The sequence below is a fragment of the Artibeus jamaicensis genome, unplaced genomic scaffold, assembly GCF_021234435.1.
Source record: "Artibeus jamaicensis isolate MK-2021 breed Jamaican fruit bat unplaced genomic scaffold, CSHL_Jam_final contig_415, whole genome shotgun sequence".
Lineage (NCBI taxonomy): Eukaryota > Metazoa > Chordata > Mammalia > Chiroptera > Phyllostomidae > Artibeus > Artibeus jamaicensis.
Window position 1 is genome coordinate 18,591,854 of NW_026521823.1, and position 19,420 is coordinate 18,611,273.

At 36.8% G+C, this 19,420-nt stretch overlaps 1 protein-coding gene and 1 pseudogene across 2 annotated transcripts in view; one reads left to right on the top strand and one right to left on the bottom strand.

The window, feature by feature from the left end:
- The window catches only part of PIBF1 (progesterone immunomodulatory binding factor 1), a 178,698-nt gene that overhangs the window by 56,736 nt on the left and 102,542 nt on the right, over positions 1-19,420 (top strand). For both annotated transcript variants that reach the window (XM_037153253.2, XM_053665641.1), the window contains one exon: positions 3,964-4,062. In XM_037153253.2, the coding sequence (XP_037009148.2) occupies positions 3,964-4,062 (99 nt within the window). The remainder of the gene's footprint in view (positions 1-3,963; positions 4,063-19,420) is intronic.
- Positions 7,805-9,833, bottom strand: LOC119055095 (probable inactive 1-aminocyclopropane-1-carboxylate synthase-like protein 2; annotated as a pseudogene).

A 19,420-nucleotide genomic window follows, 5' to 3' on the forward strand; every position in this document is an offset into this window, starting at 1 on the left:
CCGGATAAACTTAGATGTATAAAGTTATCTCTGTGTAACTATCCTAGATTACATATGAAATACATAGATTTTATTGCAGTATTAAAACCATTCTTAGAGGAATAACTAATAACTCTTTAACTTTCTTGTCTGCATGTTATAATTTAAGTGACGATATCACATACCTGTTTGTCTGTGAAAGTTCTGGGTTATGCCACTTTCTCTAGCATGATTATTAAGAGGATCATCTTTCACTCTAAAAAATACCTCAAGTTGCCCTGGCTGGGGTAGCTCAATGGATTGAGCACCAGCCTGCGAACCAAAGGGTTACTGGTTCAATTCCCAGTCAGGGCACATGCCTGAGTTGCAGCCCAGGTTCCCCGGCTGGGGGTGTGTGAGAGGCAACCATACATTGATGTTTCTCTCCCTCTTTTTGTCCCTCCCTTCCCTTCTGTTTGTATTTTAAAACAATTTATGTAATGCTGGTCAACTGTACAACTCCCAACATCTTTCTCCATTGTTATAATTACATGTGATTATATATACATATATATTTGATTACATACATAGATTATGTATTGATATATACATTATGGTTACATTTGATTATATATAACATATATTCAGTTTGGACTTTTCAAATTGCACATCCAAGCTTTGGTAGCTTGGACATGTTATGATAGTTTCTATCAATTTTTCAGCTGTGTTTTTTGAAGAACATTTGAATTCCTGCTGTTCTTTAATTGTATTTTGTTACATTTTCTAATGCATTTAACATTTTAAAATGGATAATTTATTAGTTATATGGCATTTACACTTTTATCTATGGCTGGAATACAATCCATCGGGTGCTTTTCAAATCAGTCTAAATTTGAAAAAACAAGGGCCATAAAAACAAGTGTATAATATGTTCACAATTTTTTCGAGGCTTATTTTTTTAATTTTATTAAATTGATTTTAGAAAGAGAGTGAGAGACATCAATTTTTGTTGTTCCACTTATTTGTGCATTCATTGGTTTACTCTTACATGTGCCCTGACTAGGATCAAACCCACAACCTTGGCCTATAAGGACAATGTTCTAACCAACTGAAGGGCCTCAAGGCTGGGGCCCTAGCCAGGGCCTCAAGGCTGATTTTTAATATCTATTTGTGCTATGAGATAATCATGTAATAGAAATCTTACAATGACAGAATGTCCTAAGGAGAAAACTTCTGTGAAACAAAGGAAATCTTAGTGTGCTGGAGACCATGACTCCAGAACGAGACACGCTGGGTTCACATTTGGGCTGCATAGCTTACTTGCACGTGACCGTGAGCTAATGCTTAACTTCTCCGTTCCAGTCCTGTCCTTTATAAAATGAAGGCCATGATACAACCTACACTTTGTGGGATTACTGTGGAGGTTAAATTATAGCATGTTATCATAAATATAATATGTTATAAATAATAAAAGGATTAGATGTAAAGTGCCTAGAACAGTTCCTAGCACATGGTAAGCATTCCGTGTTTGCTATTATGATTATTGTCAGTGGAAGAATACTGCAGTTTATCTCTCAAGACTTAATTTGAAATATTAAGTGTCAATAGATAATATTAAAGGAAGTATTTCTCTATGTTAAAAGGAATTACGCTGCTCCTTATTGTTGTTTGCAGGCTGTGGGCAGGGGTATGGAAGGTGCAGTACCTGATTAGGAGAAAGGGGTTACACAAAAATCTTATCAGCAAACACTTACAAGAGGACTTACTAGTAGAAGCCTCAGCGGTTAGCACTTTCATTCATTTCAGTTTTCTCTTTTTGAATTGCCTTTACTTGTTTTTCTAGGTCCAACTGACATGTCTTCCCATAAATCACTCACCTCTCTTCCTCCGATGAATAATCAGCTCCTCCTCTTTTTGGCCATAAAATTTGTTTATGCCTTGATATGGCACTAATTACAGTTGGCTGGATGATATAGATTGTGGCATAGTGAATGCCTAGTGACCCTCTAATTATACCTCCTTTTGTAAGCCCTACTGTTAGTTTAGTCTGGGTTTTATTTCATTCCCTGGGTCTTGCTTTTATTTCTAATGCCCATTATTACAGGAAAGGCAATATAGCTAGGGACCGAAGCTCCTCCACCTACCAACTAAGCATTCATAATTCATCAGTACTGTAAAAATTATCTACTTGGAATTTTGTTACTGAAATAACATATACAATAATGAGACTACATTGGAGATATGAAAATTGCAATCACCTTGTGATGATTTACTGACTAAAATATATAGCTCATCTAGGAATGAAAAAATCAACTCTAATATACTTTAAGAATTTTATTCTACCTATAAAAGTAAATTTTCACGTTTCAGTTCAATAATAGGATTTTTTGAAGGTCACTGCAGTCAGGACGATATCAGCAAATGACATGCCATTTTATGGTATCCACTTTAAATTCTCTTATTTTCTTTTAAATAAGAGTTATCTTATTTCTTTTAAATAATTTTACATCTGACTCAAATCTATTTCACTTATGAATCTCTGTTGGTTGGCATGTTTTAAATTTTAAATTTGTTTCATGTTTTGCACTCTGCAAAAGGTGACACTGAGTACTGGCACAGCACGTAGAAGGGTTTCTACCCAATAGTTAACTAAGTGTATTTATTCAAACCATGTGGGTTTTCAAGACTGTCTACTGACATCCTCCATGAAAAATAAAGACCAAATTCTAATGCCCAGTTTACTTCTTTATGGGAGATAGAGTAATGTGATGTATTTAAAAAACCCACGCTTTAGAATAAAACATAAATGGGCTCCAATTATGGCTTTTAACACTTAACTGTGTGACTTGGAGCTGGGTACTTAAGTTCTCTGAATTTCAGTTTACTCAACTATGAAATAGGTTGAAAAAAAACAACATAAAGGATTTGTAAGGATTAAGTGAGCAAAATCGTTTATGCTACACTCTATCTTTCTAACTCTGTTAAGAAGAGGATTTTTTTAAATTGCCTCTGCTAAAGAAGCTGACTGTTGATATTTTTTAAATTCAAACTTTCACTTTAATAAAAAAATAAAACAAGATTTGATCTTTAAAGGCTCATGTCTGGCTGTATCATCTAATTACCATTGTAACCTTTTACTTTTTGGACATTTTCTTAACTGTCACTAAATATGTCTTTATATCAATTTAGTTTCAGTTACTTCTGGTGCTTTCATCAGCACTGGAAGTAGATGATTTATCTAGCACTCCGGCCTCATACTTCCTTTTGTCCTACCTGAACACTGACCTTCATCACAGCTTTACTGCACTCAGCTGCTCCAATGGCCCCAGCTACCATTATCGCCGGAAGTACAGTACTGTCTGCCTCCAAATCCATTCCCCAACAGCGATCTCTAGTCTTCCTCCTTACTCGTACAGCTACTTGCACATTAACGCTTGTCACCTCATCAGGATTTCATGTCCTTTGTCCCTTCTGCTGACTCCTATTCTACCTTCCCTCCTGGGTGCCCTTCTCTTCCCCTTCTCTTCAAGTCAGGTCCAGAAAGTAGTATCACATCAGTTGTTCTCTTGCTCGTATTCCAAGCTTTATTTCCATTCGTATACTTGCGATCTCTCTCTTATATCTTTTACTTAAAGTACTTTATAAGTATTATTAACATCTCAAAACCCCAATTGTCTCATGGATAATATGGTATTAATAATAACATATAATATGGTATTATGATATTAAATAAGTTACGGTTTGGTCCACCTTCAGCCCACATGGAGAAAAGTTGCGAAGAAAGGCAGCGTGACACTTAGACATAGCCCATGTTGCACCTGCACTGCCCCGTGCTGCTATGAAAACTAACCACACCGGGCAAACATGATACACCGTTCTGTTTGCCATCCTCTGTCAGCTCCTTAGGATTGTCAGAGGGCCCCACCCCACAAAAACTCACTTACTAATCTTTAGAAGATGGATGCTTATGTATTTAGAATAACTGAATGTATGTTTACATTTTAGAAATCTCCGAGAAGCAAGGGATAATGCTGTGGCTGAAAAGGACCGAGCAGTGCTGGCTGAAAAGGATGCTTTAGAGAAACATAATGAGCTCTTAGACAGGTAAGCACCCTGAGAGCAAAAATGTTAAAACTATGCAATTTTTGTTCTTCTTACTTTGATCTTTAAAATTATATTTTAATAAAGCATAATCTTTATTTCCATTGAAATATAATATCCATGTGTTATTTTTATAATGTGTCATTTTTTCATACATTGAAACAAGATAAAGAGCAATTCTGTCACACAAGAGAGCTTCGTAATACTGTTTTCGCCAATCTCAGTCCCTACTCTTTAAGAGGCAAACACTGATTTCTGTCACGGTAGTTTAGTTTTGCTCTTTCTGGACTAAACTAAATGGAATCATGCAGTATGTTCTCCTTGGTGTCTCGCTTCTTTCACTCAGCCTTCTTCTACATGTCATCCGTTTGTTTCCGTATCAGTAGTTCATCCCTTACTGTTGCTGAGCACGAGCACACACCCACGGTCTGAGCATGCATTCACCTGTTGATGGGCATTTTCAAGCTGCTGTGAACATTTGTTATACATGTGTTTTTATAGGCGTATGTTTTCATTTATTTCTCTTGGGTAAATACCTAGGAGTAGATTGTTAACCATAGAATAAATGAATGTTTTACTTAAAGAAAACATGCCAAACTTAACTTCAAAGTAATTGTACCATTCATTGTACACTCCCCAGTTCATTTTTTAAAAATCTTTTATGTTCTGGTTCATGTGTAGAAGGCAGAGGAAGAGAAAATGATTTATCTTTCATTTATCAGTAACAAAGGATATTTAATAGCCTAGTTAAAAGGAAAATCACTAATGAATATCAAGGTAGATATTGTTACTTCATTGAAGACTGAATTTTCAGTGGTTTGACTATATGGAGAGTAAACAGTGCTTAACTTTTTTAAAAACTTTTTATTTTGAAATAACTTCAGACAGAAAATTGCTAAGATAATACAAAAAGTTTTCATGTACCTTTGACACTTTGATAAACTTTGAAAATCAGCTGAATGGATCTTTTAATTATTAAGTGTACACCTGCAGATTTGTTTGTGATTTATGCAATACATCAGATTAAAATTGAGGCAAGTCTTCACATAATTAACCTATCTTTAATTTTTTTTTAAAGATTTTATTTATTTATCTTCATTGCCTTTTGTGCATCTCCTGCTGGGAACTGGCCTGCAGGGAACAGGTCTGCAACCCAGGCATGTGCCCTGACTGGGAATCGAACCGCGATTGTCTGGTTTGCAGGCCCACGCTCAATCCACTGAGCTACACCAGCCAGAGCTATCTTTAATTTTTTACATTGTCAAAATCTTTTAGAATGGCTCAGAGTTATACTTCTGAATACACTTCAACTTTATAAACTTGATTGACCCGTGGAAGAACTTTAATAAATGTAATATTGAAGAAATCTTTTCTATAATGTGAAAGTATGTCTAATTCCAAAGATCTTCATGTAAAATAAATTTATAAATCAGCTGTTTTTGTTGAAGTGCTAATACAAGCTATATTTAAAGTTATCTATTATTATGTATAACCCTTCTATTTATATATCTATATGATTTCCACTAAAGATTTATTTGGCTTTTTTGTTGATGTTTTTGAGCACGATAAATTTAGTAGTGGTTCTAGAATAATATTTATGAACAAACTAACAAGCTTCGAAAGAAAGCATAAGAGTCTAGCTAGTAAACCAAGCAGAATTTCCTAACTTGCTAGCCTTGGGATGTTTTTGTGGATTTGGAATGAGGAGAATAGTAAATTGGACCTTAAAATGGGCTACTTTATACTTACGCTAAACTCTATAATCTTCTTAATGCCTAAAATTCTTCTTTCCCTGCTTGTCCAGAGACTGGTATTTATCCTAAAGGCCCTGGGATACTTTAGTAGCTAAAAGTATTTCTGAATTACTGAGAATTCAATAATTTGATGCTTATTAAGTACATAGAACAGTGTCTTGCACATAAGTAGTACTAGAGAAATGTTTGCTTTTGTTATTATTATAAACTAATTTGTTCAACTGTTCGTTATTAACCTTTACTAACTAAATTTTTGTTATTCAAAAGTGGGTATCTTTTCAAATCATTTTCCACTAGAATATTGAATAAACTGGTACAGCTCATTTTTAAACTTCCAGAAGAGAGGAACCTTAATTCCTTGAAGTGTTAGTAAAAACCTTGCTTATCCACAGCCTGGTTGTCAACCAACCATCAATACTTATAATAGTTCTAGATCAAAGCAAACAAGGAGAAAAAGAACATGTTTCTAGACACACTAGGAATACCTATGAGCAGCAAGTAGCGCTGATGCTCACACCTTCAAAGGACGTTAGGGGACCAGGCATTTATTGACTGAATAAATGAGGGTAATATCTGGGAATCTAAAGCTCAAAATAAGTGTGGGCTTTAACAATATGCTTAGAACAGCTAAAGGTACTTCCTTTTTTATATAATTTCAACAAAAAAAGGGAAAATCCCTCCACTTTAAGGCTATAATATTGCTAGATGACTTTAAAAAAGAAGGATTCTAGATGTCTCTATAGTTTCATCCTTTCTTAATTTATACCATATTTTTCAGACTATAAGACTCACTGTTTCCCCCCTACCCAAATTTGGGAGGAATAATGGTTGTTAATGCTGCTGTTGAGTTCTGTTTACATTTACACTGGTGAAATATTATGTTATTTATGTTATTAAATATTTTACCACATTTGTTGCTTCAAATTTTTCCCCCTATTTTCTTCTAAAACCCAGATGCATCTTATGGTCTGAAAAATACAGTAAATTCAATACCATTCATGTTAAAAACTTCAAGAGTTTTTACAGAAACATGAAAACTGACTCTAAAAGTCTTTTTCAGAATTAGCATGGCTATTCTTGTACTTACTGTACCTTCACTCATCCATATAAGTTTTTATAGTTATATTTTTCACATTATATCTATCATCCACCCAAAGTTCATTTTACAGAATGGTGTACATAGAGAACTATTTTCTATGAAAATGTCAGTATTTTTTAAGTTAAACTATACATTTAATGGGATCCATGTGAAAATACCAGCAAGATTTATTTTTAAGTCTACACACTAACTTCCTCTTGTGTTGGGTGGTGTTGGAGTAGCACAGGCCTTCTGGGATCCCGGTAAAGGCGATGGAGTTAGGGATGCATTTGGATTAAGTGGTTCACAGTCACTTCTGTTTTATAGTTAAATTATTGCGAGCCATTTCTGAGTAGCAGTGGCTTCCAGGAATACTCTTATTATCTACTGTGCCCGACCCCCACATGTGGTGAGAGATAAGAATGTGTTTCAGGTGCGCTTTACGGGAACCAGGCATTACTGGAGCCAGACATTTCATTTCATTGTATTTCTTTTTGTTTTGTTTTGTTTTATTGTTTTTTATTTCTTCCTTCCCTTTTTTCCTTCCTCCTTTCCTTCCTCCCTTCCTTTCTTCTTTCCTTCTTTCTTTTCTTTCCTTCCTTCCTTCCTTCATACAAAATTAAACCCATCCAGAACTCCCATTATTCCTACAAGCTTCCCCACCCAAAACCTTCTAAAATCATTTCATACCACAAAATGGATAGCAAAGGATAAAAAGATATAAACCTTCCAAAAGTCACAGATGCTCAGCTTGAGGCTGCTGACTGGGTCAGATGAGCCAGTTTCTGGAGGAGCCCACTGTTTGCTTTGTAACAGTAGCGGGTCAATACTACAGCATTCTTGACTAGAAGCTGATGTCAGGGACACCCTGAGCATGTGATTGGCTGGGGATGCTGGTTGGGAAGCAGATCACTTATTCCCTCTATGCATTCTTCAGTTGCTTCACTGAAATACTGCTTCTGCTCTGCTAGTGCCTGAGAGAACCAATGTATGGTGACTCTTACGTGAAGAGGCTTATCTGAAAAGATGACACAGAACCAGCCAGGATCCTAACACATGTAGGACATGCGTAATGCCAGGGGACAATGTTAGCTCACTGTCCAGGAAGAGGCGATAAAGGAGCAGCTCTTCCTCAAATGTGCATGGGCTCAGATACTCTTTCAGGCTGATCCAGACATGGAGGCCAGAGCCACAACTGAGAAAAGGGATCTTCAGTGCCTTCTACTTGTTAGTGATGTACCTGCGAGCTTCCTGAAGCCAAGGCGATTAGTGGGCAAGTGCACATTGTCAGTTCATTCTCTGTCCTGGAGCAGCTGACACAGCGTGTGCTGATGATGCCAGAGATGCTGTAGAGGAAGCCAAAGGCATTCACGGCAAAGGCTACCTCCTTGTGAGTGTGCAGAGAGCCAAAACGCAAACCAGAGATTCCTAAACCCTTAACTGGTGCCCCAGATCAAATGGGTCTTGTTGGACCCAGGCAAACCTTCCATGCCCAGAGCACTGTGGAATGTGGTAGAATCATCAGACACAGACAGCATGCAAATCTGTAATCACAAGGAGGTTCTACCTGTTGGAAAATTCCAGGTATGCCTTCAGTGAGTCCTGGGAGTAGATGTTTCCCAGAGGATTGTGGGAGTTAGTAAGCATAAGGTCTTTGACCTTTTTCTGCTTAAGACTAGCCTCAAGCAGGGCTTTCTCCAGCTTGTCCACAGTCAGCTGGAACGGTTGGGTATTCACCTCAGTGATCCGACTGTCCAGGTAGAAATGAATCAGCTCAACTTTCCCATACAGGTGGGAAGTATAGGTGAAGCCAGCAAGGAAGTGGGCGGAGGTCAGAAAGGCCTCACCTGCATTACGCAGAACCATAGTCAATGAATATGAGACAGAGCAGTAGCCACTTAGAACAACCACATTTTCTGCATCAAGCCGGGCAGGGTCCTTGCAGTCAGAAACTGCACTTCCTCCCCCAGGAGTGCTTGTCTGCGCCAGTGAAAACATCACAGGCCATTAACAATGTAGTTCACGTCACTCCAACTCAACCTTTCACTCCTCTGATCAGTGCAGAGCTTGTTCTCTTGATGCCGAGGCTGATGAAGCCTGAGGTGTTCTTGTCCTTGTGGTATTTGTCTCCTTGGTAGGTCATGTAGTTCTGGAAGCTGGAGCGGAATAAAGCAGAGATGTCAACCTCATGGTTGGACAGATTATGACTGACAAATGCAGCTTCCAAATCACGCAACTGGTGACTTAGCTGGTCAGGCTGCCTGGACGATCGGGCCTGCTGCCCACCTCCAGCATCACCCGTCGAGTCCAGGGGAGAGCAGGTCATCGGGAGCTCCAGGCTTCTTGTGGCCCCAGACTGAGAGGCTGACCACCTGGCACATTAAGTGGCCGAGAATGGCTTCCTGCTACAGGTGCCTGGTCTCCAGCTGTGTGATGTAGTCCTCCACCGTCTGCTGCAAGCACAGGATCGGCTCCGTCAGCTGGCTGTGGGGCTCTGGTTTCTGAGGCCCTGGCCCCTCATCTGGCCACAGGACTTGTGGAGGGCGTCTGATTGGTGACTCGTAGTCTTCTTTATATTGGCCTCACTGGGCTGGCCTGAACCTTTCAGGAGATAAAGTGAGAATGTTCTGAAAAATGACCTCTTTACATTAATACTAATTCATAGACCAAACAGAGGACACATCAGGTGGGTCTAAAGCTCCTTTGGGTGCCTGCAGCTCTTTTCCTGGAGGTAAAAGGCCAGCACTGCCACAGCCACAGGGACCACCTGACCCCGTGAGGCCGCACTGTGTCTCCTGCAGCTTCTGTCTGCATTGGGTTAGGCCTTCTTTCTTTATGGAGGGGATAAATGTATCATTTATTTCGGAGGAGGTCCCCTGGCGTTCCTCAGACCTCTGGACACTCAAATCTTTTACTAATCTGGTGGATTCCTGAATCTTCATAGGGTTGGGGGACTTTCCCCACAGCTTTATAATTAGACTTTCCCCACAGCTTTATAATTAGCAAAACTGTGAGATGTTGAAGGTGGACAACCTGAAGATTGGATATGTGTATACATTGTGCAAGGATTCCTCCCCCTGAAGTTCATTAACACACCCACCACCTCACATGTGTACTTATGCGTGAGAACAGTTACGTTTTACTTTCTTAGAAAATTTTGGTTAAATAAAACAGCATTGTCAGCTACAGTCACCATGTCATACATTAGATCCTCAGACTTTATTCACGTTACAGAAAGGTTTTTTTAGCCACATATATTGAATCTATGATTCATATTGAAAAATTAAATAAGTGAGTTTCTGGACAAGAACCACAAATTGCATCAGGTCACTGGGGTACCCAACATGGTGAAAAAGAGATGTTGGATTCATACCTCACAGTTGACACTGGGACGCATCTCAAGTAGATCAGCTGCTTTTATGCAAGTCGTTAAAGTACTAGAGAAACCGTAAGGTGATGGTTTCGTAGCCCTGGGTTGTACAACGCTTTTGGAATTCAGCATTTGTAAAAGTAAGAATTAATAAGCTTAGCTACTTGCAAATGAAAAATGTTGGTGTGGAATTACTACCATAAAGAAGGTCAAAAGACAAATGCAGTCTGGGAAAGAACACTTGCAACTCCTGTCAGAGTCGTGTTATTAACCTCCCCGTGGGAAGACCCTCCTACAGGTGGATCACAGGCGAAAATTAGATTGAGATTAAAACGTTTTCCTCCAGCAAAAACTGAAAGGTTGGTAGTATTCAGTGTTCGCATGGGTATGGAAAAACAGGAAATCTCATGCCTTGTTAGTGGATTTTAAGTTGGTACAACCTCTTTGAAGAGTAATTTAATAACCAGTCAAAAGAACAAGTGCACATTGCTGTTGTCCCAGGAGTGTCATTTCTGCTATGTTATCTAACAGACATTCTTCCGAGGTACTAAATGGCATGTATAATGTCGTATTCTTTATAGCATAGGAAGCTACTACAAAAGATTGAAATTATCCCAAACATTCATTGACATTTAGGCAATAACTAAGTAAGTTATAGCACTTGGTTAGAGCTATAGAATAAAACATGTCGCTGTACAAAAGGAATAAAGTAGCTTTATATCCTGACAAGGGAAAATCTTTAAGAAATGTTGTTGGGTGAAAAAGGCAAGTTGCAGAACCATATATACGTAACAGCATTATCATATATATGCACAAATTTTTTCAAGTGGGATATATAACAGATAGATATGTGTATGTTATTATTCATAAGGCTGTCATTTCTATAAAAATTAAAACAATATAATACACACATGTATACTTTATGTTTGTGTGTATTTACTTGTATCTAAACAATTCTTACTTGTGCAATAAGAAATTGGGAGGCTGGGGGACAGATGTTGGATATAGATTTTTTATAATATATTCTTTTGTCCTCTTTAAATATTGAAATTGTGACATGTTTAAACTTTCTTTTGGGGTTGTTTTCAGGCTTAGATATAATAAAGTGCATGTCTTAGATTATATTCTCAATAAGCAGTGATGTTTGTAGTGGTTTTTAACATTGCTATTGGAGGAAGCAAGATGATCAAGAGTTAGGATGGGCTCTCTTAAGAATAAATCAAAGCAGATTACATTTCCATCTTTAATAGGGACATTGCACTGGTAAAACGTAGAAATGAAGTTAGGGTACAAGTGATTTGCCAAGACTTTCCATGACATCCTTCTAAACACGACTGGGAATATATGGGCACAATACAAGGTTAGATAAATGGGTTAGTGGCTGCTTAAGGCATTACCCAGGTGTTTTTAGAGAATCATTAATAATCAAGAGATAGGTATATAATGGCCATCAGTAATGCTCTGTAGTGTTATATATATTACTGCATTTAGTACTATATATCTACATTTTTGTCAGTGATTTGAGTAAAAATAAAAGCACCTTATATTACAAATTTGATATAATATATGGCAGAAGAATAACAAAGAAAATGAATTGCAGAACAAGGATCTGAGTAGATCTTTTCAAGCAGAAATTAATGACCAGAATGAAACTTAACGAATAAATATAAGATTATACACTTGGACCCAGAAAACCTGAGTTATTAGTATAATTGAATTGAAATTGAATCGAAATGTGAAAATAACCTGGGAGATTTCTATATGGATATATTATCCTACAGTAATAGAAGTTATCTCTAGAATGTGGTTGATAACTACTTTATCTGTAAAATTGTGCTGGGTCTGGGCACCCAGTTAAACCCCAGGTCTGACCTAAACTGTGGAAAGATGGAAAAGTACCCTAACAGTGCTAGATTACAACTGTCAACAAATATTTGAAGAGTTCCTAGATGAATGAGCTGGTTTTCTCACTTGGTAAGACTGAAAGCAGTAGAATTGGGATCCCTGGGTAAACATCAGAAGAAAGAGGGTAAACTTGCTGTTGAGGCTTTCCAAAATGCCTCGTCACCTAGCATCCTCCAGCCAGGGAAGTGTTTGTGCATTAGCTGGACGAGCATTCAGTAAGACTGTGCTGACGAGGACTGAAGCATCAAGTGGGCAGCTTGATGAGTTTGAAGCCTCTTTGAATCCTGAGATTATCTGTGACAACAGCTCGAAAGGGTTAACGCGTTAGTTAAGTTACCGTGCAAGAGGAACGGCAAACCCAAACTATTTTTGAGTGTATAATTTTTTCAGATCTCTGCAGTTCACTTTTCCTGTGTTTTTTCAAAAGAAAAACTTAGTGCTTAGGACTGTTTGAAAAGGACACTGTGTATTTGTTTAATATCCACTGAAATTTTTTTTAGTGTATATTGCCTAGAAATATTTGAACTCATGTATTTTGGGAATATCGTGTGTGCTTTTGTATATAGTGAAACCCAAGGGAAAATATTTTTATTTTTCAGATGTTGAGTTTTTAATACTCAAATATGTGATTCGACTTCCTCGGTATCAATATCAGAATAAACAAATATATTTGAATCATTACATGGATTTTGATTTCCCCGAACCATACTTTATATAAATAAAGCCTCAGATGTGCCCATACACAATTTTCTAACCAGATATAATTAGTCTCAACTTTTTTATATATGTTAAAAGTTTTTCTTTATCATATGCTTCATTTAATGATTAAACAAACAGTGTTATTATAAAGATAAATGTAAGAAAATAGTATGCCCTTGTAAATATGAATGGGAAAGGGTTTTCATTCAGGGACTTTTAATCGTCTACAAAATAATGGATTTTTCTCAGAGATTAAAAGGTCTACATAGACCCCTGACAGGCATGACTCAGTTGGTTAGCCATCAGCCCACATAGAAAAGGTCATGTGTTCAATTCCCGGTCAGGACACTTACCTGAGTAGTGGATTCAGTCCCCCGTCAGGGCAGGTGGGAGAGGCAACGATTGATGTTTCTCTCACATCAGCACTTCTCTCCCTCCCTTTCTCACTCCCTTCCCCTGTCTCTAAAAAATAAATGAATGAAAATCTTTTTAAAAAAATGATCTATGTAGGTTCCAATTCAAGTTCAATAATTTATCTAATACTGAGTAACAAATAATAAGTACTGTATTTTGTGTATAATGCACACCCACATTTTTGGCCCAAACTTTCAGGGGGGAAAAATCTTTCTTTTTAACTTTTCAATTCAATTTTTTGTTTATTTATATTTAGAAACAAATTCAATTATCATCTTCCAGTATATTATTTTGTATACAGATATCATTATTGCTTTCTAGAGTTACACTTTTAATGCATAAGCATAAATAAAAGATTAAAAACATTTATATAGTTACAGAATTAGTACTACCCACATATAATGTGCACCCTTATTTTTCCCTTTAAAATTTGGGCAAAATGTGTGCATTATGCAAAATCCAGTTTTCATGAATATCAACAGTTATGTCTGTTGCTTTGAATCTTTGCACATACTCTGCGGATTCTGTCAAAGGGAAATTTTTACACTTGATCACAGTGAATAGTAGAATAAATTGAATACTCTGTTAATCTGTGGGAACCTAATAAGAGGCCTATATATGAGTCTAAAGTAAACTTGCCGTCTAGAATTGATTTTAATAGTATTTTTAGTTATGATTGTTTTAACTGTTTTAAAATATGTATTTTGTATTTTGAAATGTAGTTGTAATTCAGTTTGTAAATATTTTTAAGTGATAACTACTTGATGTTATGCTTTCAATTTCTACAAGTTTTTTTATTATAGGAGGATTTTTGTCCTCATTTTTACATGTAGAATACAAAAACAAAAGGTGAGCAGGGAAAGTTATTTTTATGTAGTACCAAGCTAGTTTAAAGCTTTATATAGAAGCTAGTTTTCTTAAATTCCCATTTGGTGCTTTATCCCCAAGATTAGGACAGTTTGGGTATGCCTTTATTCTGCCTTTTTTTTAACTCTGAGATTGTTTTATCTTTGTTTACCTGTCCTTTAATCTACTGCCGGCTTCTTCAGCTGGCAAGTCGATATATGTGTCATTTACAAAATGAACTTAATGGAATGAAGGACAATGAGATTTGGAGTACAAGCTATAGTATTGCCTGACCTGTGTGGCTCCATTGGTTGGGTGCTGTCCCGCAAACTGAATGGTTCGTTCCCTGTCAGGGCACGTGCCTGGGTTGCAGGTTCAGTCCCCAGTCACAGAGTACAGAAGGCAGCCAATTGATGTTTTTCTCTCCCATCGATGTTTCTCTCCCTCTCTTCCTCCCTCCCTCCCCTCTCTCTAAAATAAAAAAAATTTTTAATTGTTTAAAGAAATGAAAGTTATAGTATTGTACTTAAACTTTATTTTACTTTGCAATAATTTTATTATTATTTCTAGATTTCATGGTTACATAACGTAATTCACTTCAAAATTGTCATTTGAATGTATAAATTTCTAATTCTCAACCCTGTATTAAGGTATTCTTTTGTCATACTTTGTGAAAGAAAGAATATACAATAAATTCATACTTTTTAGATGACATTTTTAATATCTGAATTTTTGTTTGATAATTTGTAAAATACTCGAATTTATGGATTACTCTAGTGATTTTCTACAGTTTATAAAATTATATTTTCTTTGTTACTTGATTTCTCCTATCCCTGTAGTATTCTGTTTTCCCACAGGTTTGCTTTATTTATATTGAAATAGTCTAGCCCGGCATTGTTCTAAAATTTTCTCTTGGCTTTTAGGCTGCTGCTCCATCTGACATAAATTTGTTCCCTTTTATAGGATTATATCTCAAGCTACACTCATTACTTCCTAAATTACTCACAAGTGATTCCATTGCTTTTCCCAGTAAAGGTTTTGGAATTAGTAATAATGTAATGTACATGAAAGCATTAAGAAATTCATTGCAGAGATGAAAAATGTCTGGGTTTTTTTTTTCAGTTTAGACATAAGGCTCTGAAAGGAACCAGTAAGAAACTGCCATATTCATATCACAGCATATAAATTTTATTTTATGCCACCTTTCAACTATCTTTCTTTTTCTTTATTGGGTATTGGTCTGATCTGAAATTCCTTGTCCTGCCAGGAACCATGTCCTAGGGAGTCATTTAACTATTCATGGATAATTTATTGCTTATAATTGGACTTAAGTGGTACAGGTTCTCAAGTGATACACCTATTTCCACCTCCAAAGAACAGAAATGGACTAACATTATGAGCATATATTGTACATATTTTGTAGTGTAAATGGAACAGTTGGTGTGGAGAAATGATCTTTGCATACTTGGTGACATAAACCTCTTCTCTCCCAAATTCTGCATAACTCAATGTCCTTCACTCTAGCGATCAATTCACTCTTTATTTTCTAAAATCAAGGCTGTGCTCCTTCATTCTATCTTGGTCTTTATTTTTTTTTAAGTTTTATTTTAAACAATTTCATATGTGCTCAAAAACACAAGAACGGTGCAAAGAATGTCTGTGTACCTTATATCTAGACACACCCTTTTTTAACATTTTGCTTCATTTGTTTTAGCATCATGTTCTGTCTCTCTCCCTCCTTCCCTTCCTCACTCATACACATATACACTATTGGGCTTTTTTCTTTCTGAATAGTCCAATACACTGAATATACCATATGCTTTTACTAACTCTTCACAGTTTATTTCCTAGGAATAGGAATACTCTCTTATGTAACCACAGTGCACTTTCAGTATAGGACACATTGATGATAGTACTTTTACCCATTTTGTCATTTGTCCCAGTAATGTCTTTTTATATCAGTTTTTTTTTCTGGTACAAGATCCAGTCCAGAATCATGCATTTTAGTCCTCATGCCTCTTCAGTCTCCTTCAATCTGGAACAGTTCTTCGATTTTTTCCTTTCTGTTCTGTTTTCATGACATTTGGTCGTGTGTGTGAGTGTGTGTGTGTTCATCTTTCCCCAGGGACCTCGTCTGTTGCTCAGCTTCCACTGTTACTTTAGGAATGACCAATAACCTTACCTTTATGTCTTCTAAGCTGAGATTTCCAGCGACCCGATTGATATTTTTATGCGGCTGTCTTTCTGGAACTTTAAACTCAGTACTTCTAAAACAAACTTTGCCTCCTGACACAGTCACCCTGCCCCAAACAAAAGTGGCTTCAAATGACCTCACTTCTATAATTTTTACCACCATTTAAATCTATTTCTGTTTGAATCTTCGGAATAATTTTTCCTGTTGCTCCTTTTTATAATCACTTATCAAATGTTATACATTCTACCCCAGTAGTGTCTCTAAAATTCCCTTCACTTTTGTCGCCATCATCCTGGGTCAGCCTCTCATTACTCCTTCACTGGTGTCGTGTGTACTGTACCTTTAATTGGTTGCTCCATCCCCCCCACACACACACACACTGTTAATCCTCTTGCCCAGACCTGTTTTTCCTCCCCTAGTTTGATGTTTTGACTAACATCATTTGCCTAGGCACTTAAACAAGAAAGCTGATGATTCACAACTACCGTTTCCTTCTCCCTCCTCTTTCCCATTTATTCAACCAACAAATAATTATTGATACCTACCGTGTGCCGGTCACTGTGCCAGGTGCTGATATACGTTAGTAAATAAAGTGGAGAGTGCTCCTGCTGAGAATCCGTTGAGAGGGGCAAAGTAAACAAATGTATATAATTATTGTAATTATATGTTTTGGTCATTGCTGTGAACTAGGTTGTGTAAAGAAGAATTATGGCTTGAGCAGGATTAACCATGATAGATAGTCAAGAAAGGCCTCTCTAACACCGTGTGTGTGTGGGTGCGTGTGTGTACAAAAAAATACAGTGCGGACAAAAATAATACTATATTCTTTTTACATAAATAAGTATCTCAGGCTGTTTTAATAAGGCTAGAATAACATTTAAAGCTATTCTACAATCAATTTATTAAAAGTTGTTTTAAAATAATAATTCAGGATCTTGAGAATTGCTCTGTAAAGACTCATGTGTACAGAATGCAGAGGTGCTAAAGGGGAGAGGAGTGGGGGCAGGACACAGACGTGAAGAGGTCAAGTGTGTGGTGATGAAAGGAGACTAGATTTGACTGTGAGCCCTCAGTGGAGTATACAGAGGTATTATAAAGTTGTGCACCTGAAACTTACATAACAACCACTGTTACCCCAATAAATTTAATACACACACACACACACACACACTTTTTTTTTAAAAAAAGAATTTGCTCAAGAGCCTTTCTGTATCCGATTTTCGAGAGGGAAAGTACTACTGCCCTACTTGGGTTACCAGCCCATGCCCACCCTGCTCAGTCGTTGCCAGAGGCTATGGTCACATTTATGAAATACAGTTTGGGGTTAGGGGTAGTTTCTAGATGAAACTTTTTTGGGGGGTGATGGGAACATAGTGCCAAAATAAAAAAAGAGGTGCAGAACAGATACTTCGGTGAATTGTTTGCTTCAGTTCCTATCAATAAAATAAGAAAACAAAGCTCAGAAAATTTAAACATACTAGAGTTCTTAAGCACTTTTTGATTGAATCAAGCTTAAGATTGCATTATAATGTTATGATCAAATATATGTTTAAGTGTGCGGCTCATTAATTAGCTTAGAGAGAACGTTGGTAATAACACCAAGGTTTCAGGTTCGTGCTTCTGACAGACCTCCTTGGGCGGTTGGGGCTGGGGAGAACAGGACAGGTGAGTTCCACGATCTTTTCTCAGTCTAGCCAGCTGCTCACAAATGTCTGATTTTGAGTCACGAGAGAAGAGAGTAGTAGAATCAGTACAAATATGTGGAATTGCTAGAAAAAACACTTAAGTACCATGCCCCCTGCTGACCTGTCAGCAGCACACATTTGTAAGTGAAGGAAAGCACATTGTGTGTGTCCACACACTTTTCAGGATGCTTTCTTAGAAATCTGGAATCATCGCTGGCCATTGTGCATGTGAACTGAACCAGCGAGAGTGAGAGATTGTACAGCTTTCTTTATAGGCTGCTGCTCTGTTGCTTTGGGGAAAATTTTCATAGATTTACATTTGGTAAATATATCCACTTCCCAAAAAAGATATGTACTAAAAATTGGAATGCCAGCTGACTAAGTCAACTCATAAAACCTTCAGTTAAAAGTAAGATATTTTCCACGATTATTTTAAAATATGATGTTTACTGGAAGGAAAGTCCAGCGAATTACCACAGATGAAGTGTGAGTGTATTTCTCCCACTTGTAAATGAGCTCTTATTTCCTACAGTATATATTCTGGTCCACAATGAGTCATTTTCAACATGTTTCAATTTAACTCCTAATACATTTTTAAACTTGGCAGGCATATTTAGATGAACATTACTTCCAGTTTCAGAGACTGCTTCTAAATTATACTTCAGTATTACAGCCATCATGAAAAGTTCTTTCAGTAAGAAGGAAACAGGATTGATTGGAAGAGTATGTTTCAGGGCAGCACACACACAAAAAAGTTTACCACTGAATAAAAATCAGAGAGTTAGGCTTTTCAAAATTTTGTTACTAAATAACCCTTTTATCATTGTCTTTAAAAAGCCGTAGTTATGAGCTCTTTTTACTGATAGAAGTTACTTAAAAGAAGAGAAGACGATGTATCCCATATAATAAAGTTAGTATTTATTGATCTCTTACTATGCCTAGCAATATTTAGGTGTTTTATATGTGTTAACTTTTTTAATGCCCACATAGTAGGAAGTCGTTTATTTCCTATAAATCATTCAGGCTTTGTTTTTGTTATAAAACATGGAGCCTGGCACATTTCTGGACGTATAACTAGAGCTGCATGGAGGATTTTAAAAGCTGCTGACTTTATGGGGAATTTTACATATTCATGTAACTTTCTGGCAGATTTCAGTTGACCAATCTTCCCATTGCTACTATTTTAATATTTATCATTTTAATTATTATGACTTTTATACTGTGCTTCATTATTTTCAACACTTTAAAAGTTTCCCAAAGTTTAGAGTTGGGAGGAATTTAGATCACTGAAAACATTCTAGTCACTTTGCAAATGAGGAAACAAATCTGATGAGCTTATATGACCTTTCCTCAGTAATACCGTTACTAGGAGCAGGGCTAGAAGTAGACATCTGTTCTCTTCATTCCCATCCCAAT